The sequence below is a fragment of the Maylandia zebra genome, linkage group LG6 (assembly GCF_041146795.1).
Source record: "Maylandia zebra isolate NMK-2024a linkage group LG6, Mzebra_GT3a, whole genome shotgun sequence".
Lineage (NCBI taxonomy): Eukaryota > Metazoa > Chordata > Actinopteri > Cichliformes > Cichlidae > Maylandia > Maylandia zebra.
In genome coordinates this window covers 25,911,916-25,927,960 of record NC_135172.1, presented here as the reverse complement: position 1 = coordinate 25,927,960, position 16,045 = coordinate 25,911,916, and the positions used below count along the sequence as shown (strand labels likewise).

General features: G+C 38.7%; 1 protein-coding gene across 1 annotated transcript; it reads left to right on the top strand.

The window, feature by feature from the left end:
* The first annotated feature begins 1,001 nt into the window (after positions 1 to 1,001).
* Positions 1,002 to 16,045, top strand: ptpn9b (protein tyrosine phosphatase non-receptor type 9b). The gene is made up of 13 exons (XM_004564278.3): positions 1,002 to 1,090; positions 3,269 to 3,412; positions 4,221 to 4,310; positions 4,576 to 4,700; positions 5,146 to 5,251; positions 5,424 to 5,534; positions 5,627 to 6,489; positions 6,595 to 6,691; positions 7,116 to 7,185; positions 11,173 to 11,251; positions 11,367 to 11,517; positions 11,773 to 11,980; positions 13,315 to 16,045. Exons 1-13 carry the CDS (start codon positions 1,058 to 1,060, stop codon positions 13,536 to 13,538), a joined length of 2,301 nt encoding a protein of 766 aa, XP_004564335.1. The 5' UTR covers positions 1,002 to 1,057; the 3' UTR covers positions 13,539 to 16,045.

Genomic DNA, 16,045 nt, shown 5'->3' with positions numbered 1-16,045 from the left:
GTTTTATGTTTTGGTAAAAATAATTATGCTCCAGGGTATTTACTGAAAAACACATAATGCCTTAAATTCAGAAAAATTACTACATCGTAAAATTTTCGAAAATTAACCCAGAAGGTATTGCGTCTCTTATGAAGTGCTACTTCTTTCCATTTCTTTTCTGGAAATAATGTGTAGAACAATATCGTCCTCTTCTTTTACTATAAGTTGGATATTTTATATCTATTTAGTCTGGTCCTGTTACAGGGAAAGTAAGTCTGCCTATTCAGCGGGGAGGAATAAAATATAGACCAAATATGACAGTAAACATTTATAATGTTTAAAGCTGAATATTCAATTCCGAACTTAAGATGAGTATGATCTACTCTGTTTGCCACGAAAGTGAAATCTGTCAGTCATAGCATAGGCCTTTACTCAAGTCTTCTTTCTTTCCCGTAAGTGCATATGAAATTCTGGGAGGAGCTATTTCCGTGGTTCAGAGAAATACTTAGGAAGTAGTGCCGAGATCCTCTGAACTGTTTACAACTCATATATAGAGTCACGGTTATGTTTGTCATGGTTATGAAGAAAAATATGTATTTTCCTCTGTGCAAAAATTGCTCAATGTGAATATTTGCTTTGTGAAAAATTGCAGGAGATAGATATCATACGATTTAGAGACCATTTGTGGCTGATTGGCGAGTCTATGTATGACTGTATCATAGAAACAATGATTATCCCATACATGCTAAAATTACTTGCACTTGGATTTTGTTTTACATCTCTGTTCAGATTTTCTCCCTCTAGGCTCATAAAAATTTCCCTGTATGTTAACTATTCTGCTTTAATATAGTCTATAGTTATTTTTACTGACTGTGTTTGGAACACTGTGCTCTAGAGTTACTGGACAGCAAAAGGAAGATGCAGCATGGGGAAAACACTACCATGTTATTCAGTTAATGAAACGCCAGCGGTTTGAGCTGGGGGGGATGTGGGCGGGGCTTAGAAGTCTATCTCTGGCTGCATGGCGTGAGCGAGCGGCTAGTGGGCGCGCCCGCTGCGACGTTGCGGAGGCTTCAACATGGCGGAAGCCCTGACAACTCAGGAGCAGCTGGTAAGAGTCTCTTCGTGATTTTTTTTTTCCTTTTTCGTTTTCTTGTAGTAGTCATTGTGTACAGTCGCCACCCTCAGTTTCTTCTCTAAAGGAGGTTTTTAAAAAAATCAGATTCTGTCGTGCGGTTATTTCTGGGAACGGGGCGGTGTAGTAAACAGCCCCGGCCCGTTCACAAGCCTCCTGTCGACCGACTCCGGTGTGACTGACAGTAGTTAGCATGTGTGTTAGCGCGATGGCGTTTGCTAGTAGTGGAAGGTATCATTTTACCGGCAGTCTGCCTTGAATGCTCACTTCCTGATAACTAGGCATTATGCGGACCACATCGATATGTTCATGAGTCTAAAGTAAATTAACCAGCGACCCACAATTCTTTACAGTTGGCCCTACTCATAGAGCTTGTAGTCACTTAATGGCTTTCGTTAGCCGTCCAGCTACCACATGCAACCTAGCCGCTAGCTAATGGCAGTGGCTATTGTTGACTTGCAGGGAATTTCTTAGACTGCAGTCTTACCAGTCTTTATAAATGATTTCGGGCTGAGCATTAAGGTTAAAAAAGATAAATCGATTGTTGTCTTTATTATTTATTGTCATTTTATACCATGACACGGTTAAAAATGACCAAAACCGCGACTTTGGACGAGTGTTTTGCTACGAGCCAACGAACTAGCAATATCTCGTCTAACGGATTTACTGTGGACAATTCATAGAAATGATCCTCCGGTTCGTAGCATTGTTGTTGCAATCACTTTCTAGTAAAAGGGGTGGGCCTGAGATAAATGACAAACATGAAATGTCATTCTGCGTTTCTGATTACAGCATTATATTACAGCTTCTGGCCTGATCTTCATCTACTTATGACAAGGTTAACGGATCATTGAGCAAAGTTAAAGGGCATACTTTGGATGCTCCCCAGATTTGCAGATCTTATCTGTTGATAGCTAATCACTTTCGCGCACACAGTAACGTCTGTCAACTAACTGCCCGCACCACTAACGTTTGTAGATTTTGGCTGCTCGTGTTTGTCGTCTTGGATTACATCTCAACCAAGGGAAAGCGATCATCCTGGTGTTGATGTACCGTTATTGGGTACTAGATTAATTATGTGGTCATGTAATTTAAATATGCCCCCTAAATAATGAGTTTTTCAATAGTTTTTGTCCCACTTAAAAATTTAGGCCCACAGTGATAATTCTCTTGATGTGTTAATACTTTGTATATAAGTATATTTTTTGCCAGTCAAGACCTTGCATCTTTTTGGCATATAATTAAGACTGTGCCAGGAAATGCACACATTTTTCCAAATATTAGTCTTGGATTAGAAAAAATGAAAGTCTGCATTCTGGTTAATTTCCAGTATGCATCAATTATATAGTTATTTGTTATAATTCATCTATTTTCTGCATAGGAAAAAGATATATACAGAGGCAGTAAAAACACCAGAAAAAAACAGTTTTGTTACTTATGGTTTCATAAAAAAAAGTATAATAAAGACATTTTTATCAAATTATTTTCTTTGTAAAAAGGGAAAATGCATACATTTCTATTAAATAATGTAACAGACTCATGTGTTTAGTCATTCTCCAAAATCCCACGAGCCATTTAAACAAAACAAAGAAAACCCTGCACTGACATTTTCACATGGATAGTGCCACATGTTGGATGAGCATCTCTTTTGTTTAGGGCTACAATTAATAACAAATTTCATTATGAGACAAGGTGCTTAAGCATTTGGATGGGTTACGTTTGCCAAAAAACACCCGGTGGAGAAACACGGTATTTTGAATCAGCTTTACAATGGATGTACATTTCTTTGTCCTTATTTGTGCACATATATAAAGCTTCTTTGTGTATAGCTGAAAAGTTAATTGTTGTCCCCATTTTTATACTTTTCTCCTGGTGCATTCAAATTTGGAGGATGGATGCAGAGTACTTGGAGCAAACAAGCTGACTGTTGTCTCTTGGCACATGAGTGCTTTTGTTGATAGTATCTTCCAGTAGCGCACACTTCACAATATTTAATCTTTGACAAAATTGTGTACTTTTCTTGTCATGTCAGCAATCATTCCCATATTATCTTTTGTTTTTTATGGATATCTTTCAAAGCCATATAAAGTTTTACACACAATCTCTCTTTTTTATTTTCTTAACGTGTGCCCATCTTTTCCCGTGTCTTTTCAGGCTGTAGAGGAGTTCCTGAGTGAGGTGCGGAGCAGGGAGCAGCCTCACAGCGCTGGGCTCGTCTCTCAACCTACAGCTGTTAAGTTTCTTATGGCCCGCAAGTTTGACGTCTCCAGAGCCATCGATCTTTTCCAAGCATACAAGGTATGGCATTGTTTCAACTAGTGACAGCAACATCTGTTTACCTTCTGTCGTCACGCGAACCCCATCGGGCTTAATTTGTGCAAAATAGTTCCAATTTTTCAGGTAGATATCACACATTGAATTTGTAATGATTTCTTAAGTGGTGTTTAGATATAAAATATAATAATCCTTAAAAATAATCATAGGCTTGTTTGTAAATGCAGGAAATCTTTAAAATGCATAGTGTTAATGCCCTATAAGTATATCTAATGACAGGGTTTCTGTTGGGGGGGGAAAAAACCACAAGTTAGTTCACAGGTTATTACATCTCTCAATGTTAAACATTAAAATATAATTATAGTTATAACATGTAATTATTGACGCTTAAATAGTTATCTATTATCTGTTAAAGTTAAAAAAAAAATGAACTGGAGTGGTACTTGTATCGCACTCAAGCAGAGCGCTAAGAGAGCTTTTGCACCATAACCAGCATTCACTAATTAACACATTCATACTGCACTTTTTTGTATGTCTTTAAATGCTTTTTACTTCTCACACACCTATGAATCACAATGCCCTGAACATACTTGTATAATACAGTGTATATAAAAATGTATGTTAATCTAATACATGCTAGCACTTTAGTGGAATAATTGAGTTCTGTTTAAAAACCAAAAACAACCCTTGAGTTGCAAGTTAATAAATTGGCTTTTGTAATACACAGACTAACAACTGAATACTGTTAAGTGTTTGTATACATACTAAGTCATCTATAAGCTTATGACTTTCCCCTGTCTCTCCTGTGTCTATCTTCATGTATGAAAATTAGAACACAAGAATCAAAGAGGGCATAATCAATATCAACCCTGACGAGGAGCCCCTACGCTCTGAGCTGCTGAGTGGCAAATTTACAGTCCTGGTGAGTGATAAAGCAATGATAAGTCACTTAACATAAAAGGAACTGTAGCTTATCATTTTGAATTAACACCCAAGAATACACAGAAAATTATGCAAGGTGGTGCTGGTTGTTAAAAAAGAGTTTTGTGTGTTTCTGTATGTGCATGTCACAGGGCTCATGTAAGCTTATTTTTGTATTTCTATGAATAGAAATGAAGTAAAGTTTTTATTTTCGATAAATTGATTTGCAGTGGTGCAACATGGTGATCTGTTAATATTTTTCCCAGCCTGGCCGAGACGCAAAAGGTGCTGCTGTAGCACTCTTCACCGCTCGACTTCATCGACCAGACCTCACCACCCATAAAGCTGTTCTCCAGGCCATCATCTACCAGCTAGACAAAGCCATAGAGAGGTAAAGCGTGAACCATAAATAAACAGTTTCCTATGACACTTTATCGTGTTTTTTTGATCTGGTACAACAGTTCGTCCCCTGTGCTCTGATGTTAATTCATAAAGATAGAAATATCGATAAATGGGTTAATCATTAGCGTAACATGAAAAGTCCCTGATTGAAGACCAGGAGGAGGTATAAACACAGTCTGTCACAAGCTAGTCTATTTCATATGCCGATCTTAAGCCCACATAAATGGGAGGGTTGTGTCAGGAAGAGCATCCAACATAAAAATCTCTTGCTTTAGTGATTGATTTGAATAAAGGATCAGTTGAAAGGATCAGTTGAAAGTACCTTTAGAAATATAAAATAACTAAATGAAACACAGGAATTATAATAGATAAAAGTGTATTTTTAAGCACATTTATTTTGCTCTTTAACTGTAAAGATCTTCATTTCTTTATAGTGTTCAAACTCAAAGGGATGGGCTCATATTTATTTACGACATGACCAACTCCAGTTATGGAAATTTTGACTATGAGCTCTGTGTCAAGATTCTCAATTTGCTCAAGGTAAATATAAGGAGCATTTTTTTTTTTTCTCACGTTGTGTTTGATGATCTTGGAATTCAAAAATGCTTTTCGCCTTGTTTTTTTTTTTTTTTTTAAATATTTCATTATATTTTTATAGTGAAAAATAATTATATATTATATAATATATAATAAAAATATTTTCATTTTGCAGGGGGCCTTTCCAGCTCGTCTAAAATGTGTCTTCATTGTGTCCTCACCTCTTTGGTTTCGAGCACCTTTCGCGGTTCTTCGCCTCTTTGTACGCGAGAAGCTGAGAGAAAGGGTGTGTCTCTTAGTTTCATCAAGAATTTGCATCATGTATAAGATGTTTGTTGTTCATTATTTAATACTTACTTTTGTTTTTCTCCTCACCAGGTCTGCACAGTGAAAGCTCATGAGTTGGCAAGTCATATCCCAGTTTCCTCCCTCCCTGAACACCTGGGTGGGACATCCCAGTATAACCACGTGGCTTGGATTCAATCCTGTGTTAATGTAAACACAAACATTGTTCAGGGTGACACAAAAGAACATGACTGCGTGGGAAGCCTGTTGCGCTCTTATAGCTTAGAGAATAGCAACACAAGTGTAGATGCAACACTGTCCCACGCCCATATAAATACACAAATAGGTCCTGAGATAGCTGTGGCTAACTCTAACTGCTATGATGACAGCAACGCAAACCCACACAACCACTGTGTTGTGGAGAGCAGGACTCGAGGCCAAGGCCAGCACCAACATAGTCCAAATTCTGCTGTGGACAAATCGCAAGTGAACCACCAACACTGGAATGGCTCAGCAGTGAGCGGAGCCAACATGGCTGTCATTGGCTCCAGCGCCAATGCTAACATTAATGGTAGTGGCTGCCAAGCTCCTCCCCAATCAGACACTCCCCCTGATACACCCCTCTCAAAGAAAACTGATGGGGCTGTGGTGAGTGGCAGTGAGGGTATAGAGGAGGAGTATGAGGAGGGTGAGGAGGAAGGAGTGCCTCCATTGCCTCAGAAATCTCAGCCTCGTCCACCCAACCAGCCTTCCTCAAAATCCCCACCGCTGTCCTCATCTTGGGGTCCTGATGATGAGAACCACTGCATGGAGGTGTCTGTTCACATGCCAGAGCAGGGAGCCATGACGGTGCATGACCTGGTGGAGTATGTGAAGAGGAAGAAGAAGAGAGGGATCTATCAAGAGTATGAGGAGATCCGCAAGGAGCCTCCTGCAGGCACCTTTGACTACTCTAAGTAAGACTTGTCAAGCTCTTATATTTTGTGTGTCTGAATTAAATGTATAATATCAGCCAGAGCTTCAGTTTGTTATGTAGCCTCACATTAGACTCATCTTTGCAGGAAATTGTCCAATCAGGTCAAGAACAGGTACAGTGATGTTCTCTGCCTCGACCAGTCACGAGTGCGACTGTGCCCACTCTCTAATGATGAGGATGAGGTAATAATTCATCTGTAGATACATTTCAATCAATAAATTATAAGTACGATACTAATACAATATTATTGTTTATCTCTGGGAATTAGTGAAGATTGCATTAGCATTTAGCTGAGATGAAATTCATGTTTATCATCGGCAGCTGAAAGTATCTTATTAATTTAAGACATTGAATGTTGGCCCAGTCTGTGTATTCAAAATGTTTTGAATACAGGTGTATCTGTGTTTTGGGGGGTTTTTTTTTTTCAGTTTTTGTTGTTGTTGTTGTTGTTTGTTTTGTTCTTTTTTTTAGACAGTGGTCTAAGTGTAGAATTATTTACTACAATTAAGGTTATGCACACTTTTTTTTTTTTAAACTGTAATGTGTAGCATCTTCTTATCCAAGGCAAAATAACTGAACGGTGAATCGCTCTGCTGTGTTTTGCAGACATCAGATTACATTAATGCTAGTTTCATGGATGGGTACAAGAGGAGCAACGCCTACATCGCTACTCAGGGTGAGAAGCTGTTCACATAAGTTCCTGCTTTACTCTTTATTGCTTGTAGTTTTGCATATTTTTATGATATAATGAGATGATTCCTTGAACAGCTCTTATCTTTCAATGAATGTAATTCTAGTGCTTTAACTGGAAAACTGCATGACTCCTTCAGATATTTGTTTATTATGTTCTGGTCGTGATGTACGTCAAATGCCTCTAATGGGATTGTGAGATTGAATGGAGTGTGAAGATCCAAAGTACCTCAACCCTTTTGAGCAATACTGTAGTTCTCCATACTGTGTAAAGAACTACAGTATGGATAATACTATAAATAGTACATGAGCTATTATCGCTGTTGCTCTCTTTATTCTTTTATTGTTTTGTCTGATCTCTACTGACTGCAACTGATCAGTCTTTCACTTTACTGACTTTCATTATTTTGGAATCTCAGCTGGCCGCATTGACAGATTTATCTTTTACATATGCCAGCTTTGCTCCCACTTCTCACCTCTTTTAGTCTAGAGCCGTACTCTGTTTCATCACCACCAATAATGTGACTTGCCAAGCTGTTTGTATGGTTTGTGCTTGCTCGGACTTCCCAGTCCGTCATACTTAATCCATCAACAGCAGTTCTTTAGTACATAGCCGCTTAGCTCCTACAGCTGTGGTTTTACCTTTCCGACTCTCTGTCGCTATTACATTTCTACCTGGAAGTATGTCTGTCTGTCAGAGATGTATTCATCCCAGCGAAATTTCACGTTGACTGCTGGGAGATTTTAGTATGGATATTATCTGTATGTATATTAAAATACAGCAGTCTCTATCAGTAGTCAGTGTAAAATTTCCATATGGATAATATCATACAATATCAATAAGGATAAGCAGAAGAGGATGGGTAATGTTCTCATGCTGGACTTTACATTTTACTAAGATAGCTTTTGACTGATTATCTTTTAATGGCTATTTAACTCTATCCAAGACAAATGTTCAACATGTCACTTCATTTTAAGGGCATTAAATAGTCTTTCGGGTGTCATTGACAGCCTTCCCACCATAAACTCTTAACCTACCCCCCGATGGTCTTCTTGGACTTTTAGATGCTCTTGCTTTAAAAACATAGGTTGTTTTTCTCCCCATCATGGTTTACTTCTGAATTATGCAAAGTGGTAGCAAAAAACCTATCTCTTGGAACACCACTACAAAAGAGTTGGATTTTGTTGTTCACAAAGAAATGTACAATAACCACATTCTTCATTAGAAGGATGCACGCTATCTACAGAAAAATCTACTTGGTACACAGATCTAATCAGTAGGGGTGCAACGATATTCGTATCGATATTGAACCGTTCGATACAGTGCTTTCGGTTCGGTACGCATATGTATCGAACAATACAATTTTTTTCAATTTTTTTTTTTTCAATTTTTTTTTTTTTTTTTTTTTGTGTCCCGTTTGGATCTATAGCCATCAGAATTGTTGTCTTGAGGCCAAGAAAGATGCCAAGAGGATTTATTTTAAGTGGATCATCATATTGGTCCAGTTGATTGACCTTTATTATAATTATGAATTTATTTTATTTTCAGTTGCAAACGGGACAGACATGACTGTGGGATAGGACAGGGGGAAAGAATGAAAGAAAGAGGGGGAGAGAAAGAAAGAAAACCAAAGGGGAGAAAAAAAAAGAACAATACAAAATTTGTAATTTATTTTATCAACTTTCCTTCTGACGATGCTGTCTGTGTTGAGCGCTCAGTGAATCTGCATTTGACTACTCCGCCTAGGCTCGAGAGTGCAGCCTAGGCGGAGTAGTCGAACGCAGATTCACTGAGCACTCAACACAGACAGCATCGTCAGAAGGAAGAGCGCAGGGCAAGCTAGCGAGACAGAAGTGGACCTCCCCACCCTCATTCAGATCTGGCGTTTGGAATTATTTTGGTTTTCATGTGACGTATGACCCTGAAGGTAAGCGAGTCATGGACTAAAGTAAAACAGTATGTTGGATGTGCCATGCAATGCTCAATTACATGGGTGGGAGCTAGTGTGTTAGCGCAGTTAGCTCGTTAACGTGTTGGCCGTCTAGCCCCTCTGTATAGGGTAGCTCGTTAACGGAGATTTGCCGTGTTGTGGCGTTAAGGTTATTTCAACGAGATTAACCTGAAAGCACTAGTGGGAACACAACGAATATGACTGCACATTTACACCGACATCATCCTAGTGCAAAGACAAAAACAACAAGCATGCATGCTACAAACTTTAGCCGAGTCATTTAGACAGCTGTTAGCACAGGATTCTCCTTATGGAGACCTGATATGTTTAATATGCTGCTGAGAATATAGCCCAGAAGAAGCGGATAGTATAGCTTTTATTTTGGAAAGAGACATTTCTCTGTAATAAACTCTCTTTTCCAAAGATGAGTGATTCCTCAATCAGATACAGGGCTCGCAATATCGCTAGCCCGATGTCCCGGGGCTATCTCTCCCCTGCCTGTCGGGCTATTGTAGGAAGGAAAAATATATGTCAATGCTTTTGCATTCTTTCAGAAATGTAGCTGGGTAATTATGTCATTGGCATCGGTGAGCCACTGTCAATATGTGACATATTGAAATCGTGTTTGAATTTGCGCTTGTTTTTTTGCTTTCACTTTGCAATCGCGCGAACTGTGTATAGAGAGCGACAGCACTGATCTGTGAGTGATGATAATTTGTGCACCAATTCCTCTGACATCGTCTTATTAATTGTTAGCTTACTATGCAAACATGACAAGTGAAATCTCCTGCAGCTTAAACATGTGAGAGGTTGATCGCGCAGAGAATCGCTGAGCTTATGTGAGTGCGGCAGGATATATATTTCACTACGATGACCTGGATGATTGAGAACCTTCACAGACAGATATATATTTTAGTTCTGCTGAGCCAAATAAGACAGGTCAGGGTGAAGAAGTGACAGCCAAAGAAAAGCTTACCACAAAACGGAGAAGTTATGACAAATCAGACTATAAGGCAAAAAGAAAGTGCAGCTTTATGGTTTCATGGACAAAAGAATTTCTGTGGCTGCAATATGACGAGCTAAAAAACAACACGCACAAGGGTTAGGGTTAAATTTAAAAACTGTACTTTTGTGTTAAAATATATATTTACAATTTTAATAAATGACAAATTAAAAAGGCATGAACATTTTTTTTTTGTATCGAAAAAATATCGAACCGTGACACCAAAGTATCGAACCGAACCGAACCGTGAATTTTGTGTATCATTGCACCCCTACTAATCAGCTCAGGTCAAGGGAGCAAAGGACCCTTTTCTGAATGGTCAGGAACATAATAACCTTTGATGTTATTTTTAAAATGTCAAAATAGACTAGATTTACCAGCAGCTGATCACTAACACTTCCTGTAATTTTCCTCCTCCCGTTTCCCTCACTTTCGTTCCCTTTTTAGTTTGAAACTTCCCTCTGCTCACAACCAGTATCATTCCTTGTTTATGTTCCTCATTGATTACTGTAACGTCTTTCTTTTTTGTTTCTCTATCAAGTCCATCCACAAATGTTATCTGGTCCCAATTGCTAGTGGTCATATCATAACCAGAACTCCCTCCATAAGTCATTTAGTAAAACTTCATTGACAAAATCACATTTAAATTTGTCTTTTATTTATCAAGATTCTGCTCCTCACCTTTTAAGCTGTTCCATAAACTTGCTTTGCAGTACCTCTCTTCTACTCTCAGATCCTGCACCGTGCCTCTGGAACTCCCTCTCAGACATCTGTAATATTGGCATTAATCCACTTTAAAATTTCCCCTCAAAACTCTCTTCTTTAAACTGGCATATTCACCTTTAACTGTCACATGAACCCTCTGTTCTTAATTAGCTTATATATTGTAAAATAGTTTTATTGTCATTGATACTTCCTTGGTTACCATTTTTTAAACTCTTCTGTGTAAGTTGAGCTTTAGTGTTTTGAAAGACGCCTAAAATAAAATGTGTCGTTATTATCATCTTGTGTCCCTCAGGTCCTTTGCCAAAAACCTTTGCTGACTTCTGGAGGATGGTTTGGGAACAGATGGTACTTATCATTGTAATGACCACCAGGTGAGACTCCAGTTTGGATTGCTGATGTAAACTTTAATGTAAGGATTTTTACAAATGATGGCACATTATTGATGTGTTGTGAATGAGATGAAAATGGATTTACTGTGTCTCTCAGGGTGGTGGAGCGTGGACGTGTCAAATGTGGACAATACTGGCCTCTTGAGGAGGGCAGGACTGAACAGCATGGATACTTCTTGGTCAGGAATACACACATCCAAGTGTTTCAGGACTTCAAACTTTCCCATCTTGAACTGTACAACACACAGGTAGAGCACACGTGTAGTTTACATTTCTTTAACTCAGTTTAAGTCTTTTGAGATGAAAAACTGAGATAGGAGTTTCATTTGTCAATTAAGAGTTTCTAAAGAGTTTCTTTAAATTGTGAGAATGCTTTGTCAGTAGAAACTGTAGAAATCACCATATCTTATTTTCCAAAACGGCTTAAACATGCCAACTCACAAGAAAGAAGTGACTATCTTCTCTCTTTATCTGCTCTCCTGTGAAACCGTCTGACCTTTTAGTCTGGAGAGAGGCGGGAAGTGTGCCACTACCTCTATGTCAGCTGGCCGGACTTCGGAGTGCCCAAGAGTGCTTCTGCTATGTTGGACTTCCGTGAACATGTTCTGCAAAGGAGGGAAGCTGCAGTCCAGACCTTGGGATCCACCTGGAGAGGGCCTCCAGGGGGCCCCCCTGTGGTTGTGCATTGCAGTGCTGGCATTGGCCGTACAGGTAAAAACTATGGATGCTCTTGGCAGCTAATTTCTTAATCGACCAATTAAGGGGGAAAAAATTGACTAATCTAAAACTAAGAAACACTCAGATATCAAGTTAAATCTGAGAACCCTTCAATGGATAACCATTAAAACATTGACATCATTAATCCCGTTCTTCAATAATATATCTTGCTTAACTGTGCAGCACCTAACATTATCAACATTGAACATTGTATTCCAAATAGACAAGGAAGAGGGAAAAACACTGAAAATAAACCTTTCAAGTTAGAGTTGCGGCTCTAATTTGAGCCCCTCCTGAATGACTGAACTCGTCACCCTATCGCTAAGGGACAGCCCATCCACCCTTAAAGATCATTTTTGCTGCTTGTATCTACAATCTCATTCTTTTGCTTTTAAAAGAATAAGAGTGTTAACAAAAGATCAGACCTAGAGCAACATATTTATGGTCTTTCTCAATATTGATGCTCCATCTGGTGGCAGATGGCTGCATAACATTTAGTACATAGCAATTTACCAGCACTGGGCATCAATTCAAATGTTTACAATTAGATTACACTACTAGCACGTCTGGTACCGACTAGTAACACTAGGGATGATTAGTTGTGTAGTTGAATAGTTGCACACATCCTAGTAAAGATGTCGTCATCTGATTTAAATACTTTAAATATAGATTTATAGCGCTCTTATGCATCTTAAAGTAATCTCATCTGAGAGTTTTACTTTACTATTTGAACCTGGAGCCGGTGCCACTTTAAATAAATGGTAGCTAACCTTTAAATAGCCCAAGAAATTGGTTATTAAGTTTAAAGCACAGAAGACGGTAAAGCAATCTGCATCTGTCCCATAACACTTAAGTATTTTTTTACAGTGCCTGTTTAGCTCAGAGGGCTGATACTGTGTAAAAGGCTTCTCTTTAAGTTAAAGGAAATCCCTGCAGCCAGCTGAAGTGGGAGGACATGTTGGTCAATCTTCAGCCTGTTATTTTAAAAGTACCTCACCAGTGTGTGAGCCACTTTTGTGTCTTTATATATCAGTGCCACTGCCTTGCCTTCCTAATTGTAATTCATGCAGTTGATATACAAAATTAAAATCCCACCAAATGTGAATCTGGTAAACAAATGTAAGGTATTGTGTATGCAGGTCGTATTGCCTTGTATTATTTAGACAATGACTTTTACTTGAATTACCTCTTCCCTTCTGCTGAGCTGTAGTCCTAACTTTTGCATTTATTTTTAGGTTTTAATCTGTTGTCTTGTGTCCAACAAAAACCTTTTTAATTGAGTTCTTTTAAGTGTAACTTCTCGATATTCATCCCTCATGGCTGTTTAGGCACATTCTGCACACTGGACATCTGCCTGTCCCAGCTGGAGGATGTTGGCACAGTAGATGTCTGTCAGACGGTGCGGCGGATGCGTACACAGAGGGCTTTCAGCATCCAGACCTGGGATCAGTACTATTTCTGCTACACAGCAATCATTGAGTATGCCCAGCGGAATGGGAAGCTGAGCCCAGTGCAGTGGTCTGACTCAGAGCTAGAGACTGACAGCGAGTGAGAGACATACGGAGGGTAATTAGATGAACAGAACAGTCAATCTAAGCAGAAGTCATAGGAATGAGAGTGAGGAGTGGCGATTCTGAGTACATAAAGGAGATGACTCTTCAGACATAACAGAGAAGAGGCACAAGATGGCAGACTCCCACAGTTGCTCTTCCTTCTTCCCACGAGTTGATAAACTGAGAAGGCAAAGAGCTGGAGAAGAAAATTCAGTGCAGTGGAAACTGCATTGACGAGCAAGCTGGCCTGCCAATTTCCAAGCCCCTTTTTAAAAAATTTAGCAAACTACAGGGGGTTTGGCCTGCCCCGAACCTGTGTTGTCGACAAAAGCAGTGTACGAGTAGCATTTTTATATTGACTTGCACATGAGAAATGACAAACTTGAACCTTACCCCTAAAAGCCCTCCAAACCCGAGTCTTTGGTCCTTTTTGTATTTCTTGTCTCTTCTCAACTCTGAACAAATCTGTGACTGCAGATAAAATGTGTGGGGTATGAAAAGGTGAAACTTGAAAACATTTCTTTTTGCTTTTTCTTGGTTCTCTTTGAGAGAGTTTGTGTGACAGATCAGTGTGTGAGCCATTTAGTCCATTTCCATGTTGTTTTGGGGGGGGTTCCCATGTTAATTTTTTCTATGGTGCATTTTCTATGTGAGTTTCATATTTGTGCATATGTAGACTAACTTTTAAAAGCCAAAGTCCGCAATCTGAATGCTTGGATGTACTCCTTACTGAGATATTATAGACTGAAGCCCATGTATATTCTTGTAACATACATTTATACATTATTGTGCATAATAACAATTTCTGAAATAACAGCAAAAAAAGCCTTGTTTAATATAATTGACTTAACTTTGAGGAAAGAATTCCTGTGTAGCGAGCCAGGCTATGACAAAATATAGAAGAGTTCTGGTTTTAAACTAATGTTGTATTTCAAATCTCTGATTTGTCAGGTCTAACATCGTCTTTACTGTTGGAGCGTTCTGATTGGACGATCTTAAGTAATTTGGCCTTAACTTGATTCACTGCCTCGTCCTTCTAAGACCCTGAACCATACCTTTAAACTGTACACTTTTATTTCCTCCCGTGGTTCTCCTTTTTTTCAATCTGACTCTTGACACCACAACTGTTGTTTGATTCCTGAGGTATGCTCTCCCTCAGATAATTGTGCCTTCACGTTTTCCTTAGCTTAATGTCTCACTAGTAAGTAAAACCCAAACTAGTGCACTTGCATAAAACATGTTAACTTTGTGCCACACAGGACCCCCACATTTTGCCTATAAGTCCTGTACATAGCACACTATGTATAAATGACAAAGTAGTGAGTTATCTGGGAGTTAGCTTTGAGACGTGGTTATTATTTTATCATTTGACCTCAGGGGGTGTTTTTGTCTAGTGTCAAAGATCCATTTCTGGGTTTGCCTCTGGTAAATTATCATTTAAGGAAAAAAATCTATATCAACTTTATTTTGTATTTTTTACTGTATTGTATCCTACTGTATTTATGTCTTTGTACAACTTCTACATTATTGAAAATCCGTGAATGTTGGTACGATGCAACAAAGAATAACAGACCAGTTATTGCATTTGATAAGCTGAACAAATCGAACGAGGAGTGAACTATATATATTTTTCTTTGTTGTTCACAATGACATTGAGGTGGAAACTGTCACTTGCCATAGTATTTTCAGAACTGACTTGTATAAATGGTGATTGTTCAAGTTTTGGACAATAAGGGGTTGGGATGGGGGTGAGGTAGGGTAGGGATCAGGTAAGCTAACTTGTGCTTTTAGAGAGTTTATCATAGAAACGGTAACGTTAACATCCAACTGTCTGGTCCCCTTATGCCAAGGACAAAGCAAAAACAAACAAAAAACCTATTAAGAGCAGAAAATGGCAAAAAAAAAAAAGGACATGTGGCTACATTTCTGTTCATATAAATATATATCTATATATTATTATGGGATAAAGTTTATCAGCATGGATAGAGCCTTGAATGTTTTTGGGGTACTGGTGTCCGAGCAATTTAGTAAAGACTTTTTTTTTTTTTTGGTGAATGTGGACCTTGCATCCTTCAATGCCAAAGGCCTAGGCTCAATCTGAAAGTGTTTTCCTGTCACACATCCTCAACAGCCTGCAAGCATGGACTTACTGGTGCAGTCTTGCATCCACGGACACCGAAAGACCCTGGAGCACCTTGGGAACATTGCTAATAAATATGTATAGCTAAAAAAAAGTGGGAGAGTGGGTATGCAAGAGTTTTGATCCCTGTGCTACATTTAATTTGTTTTGTAAGAAACTGAGAATGCAATGTGCATTTGTCACTGGTGTTCATTTATTGTCTCTTTTTGTGCTTGAAGTTCATGCGATTGAATTACAGCCTTTTACATGCCGTCAGCCCAGCTGTCCCATTAAAGAAATGGTCTTACTATCTTAAATGGATACAAAGCTAATGTGATCTCTTGGCTGAAAAAGAGTATTGCAAAGATTAAATGTGTAGTAAGAACA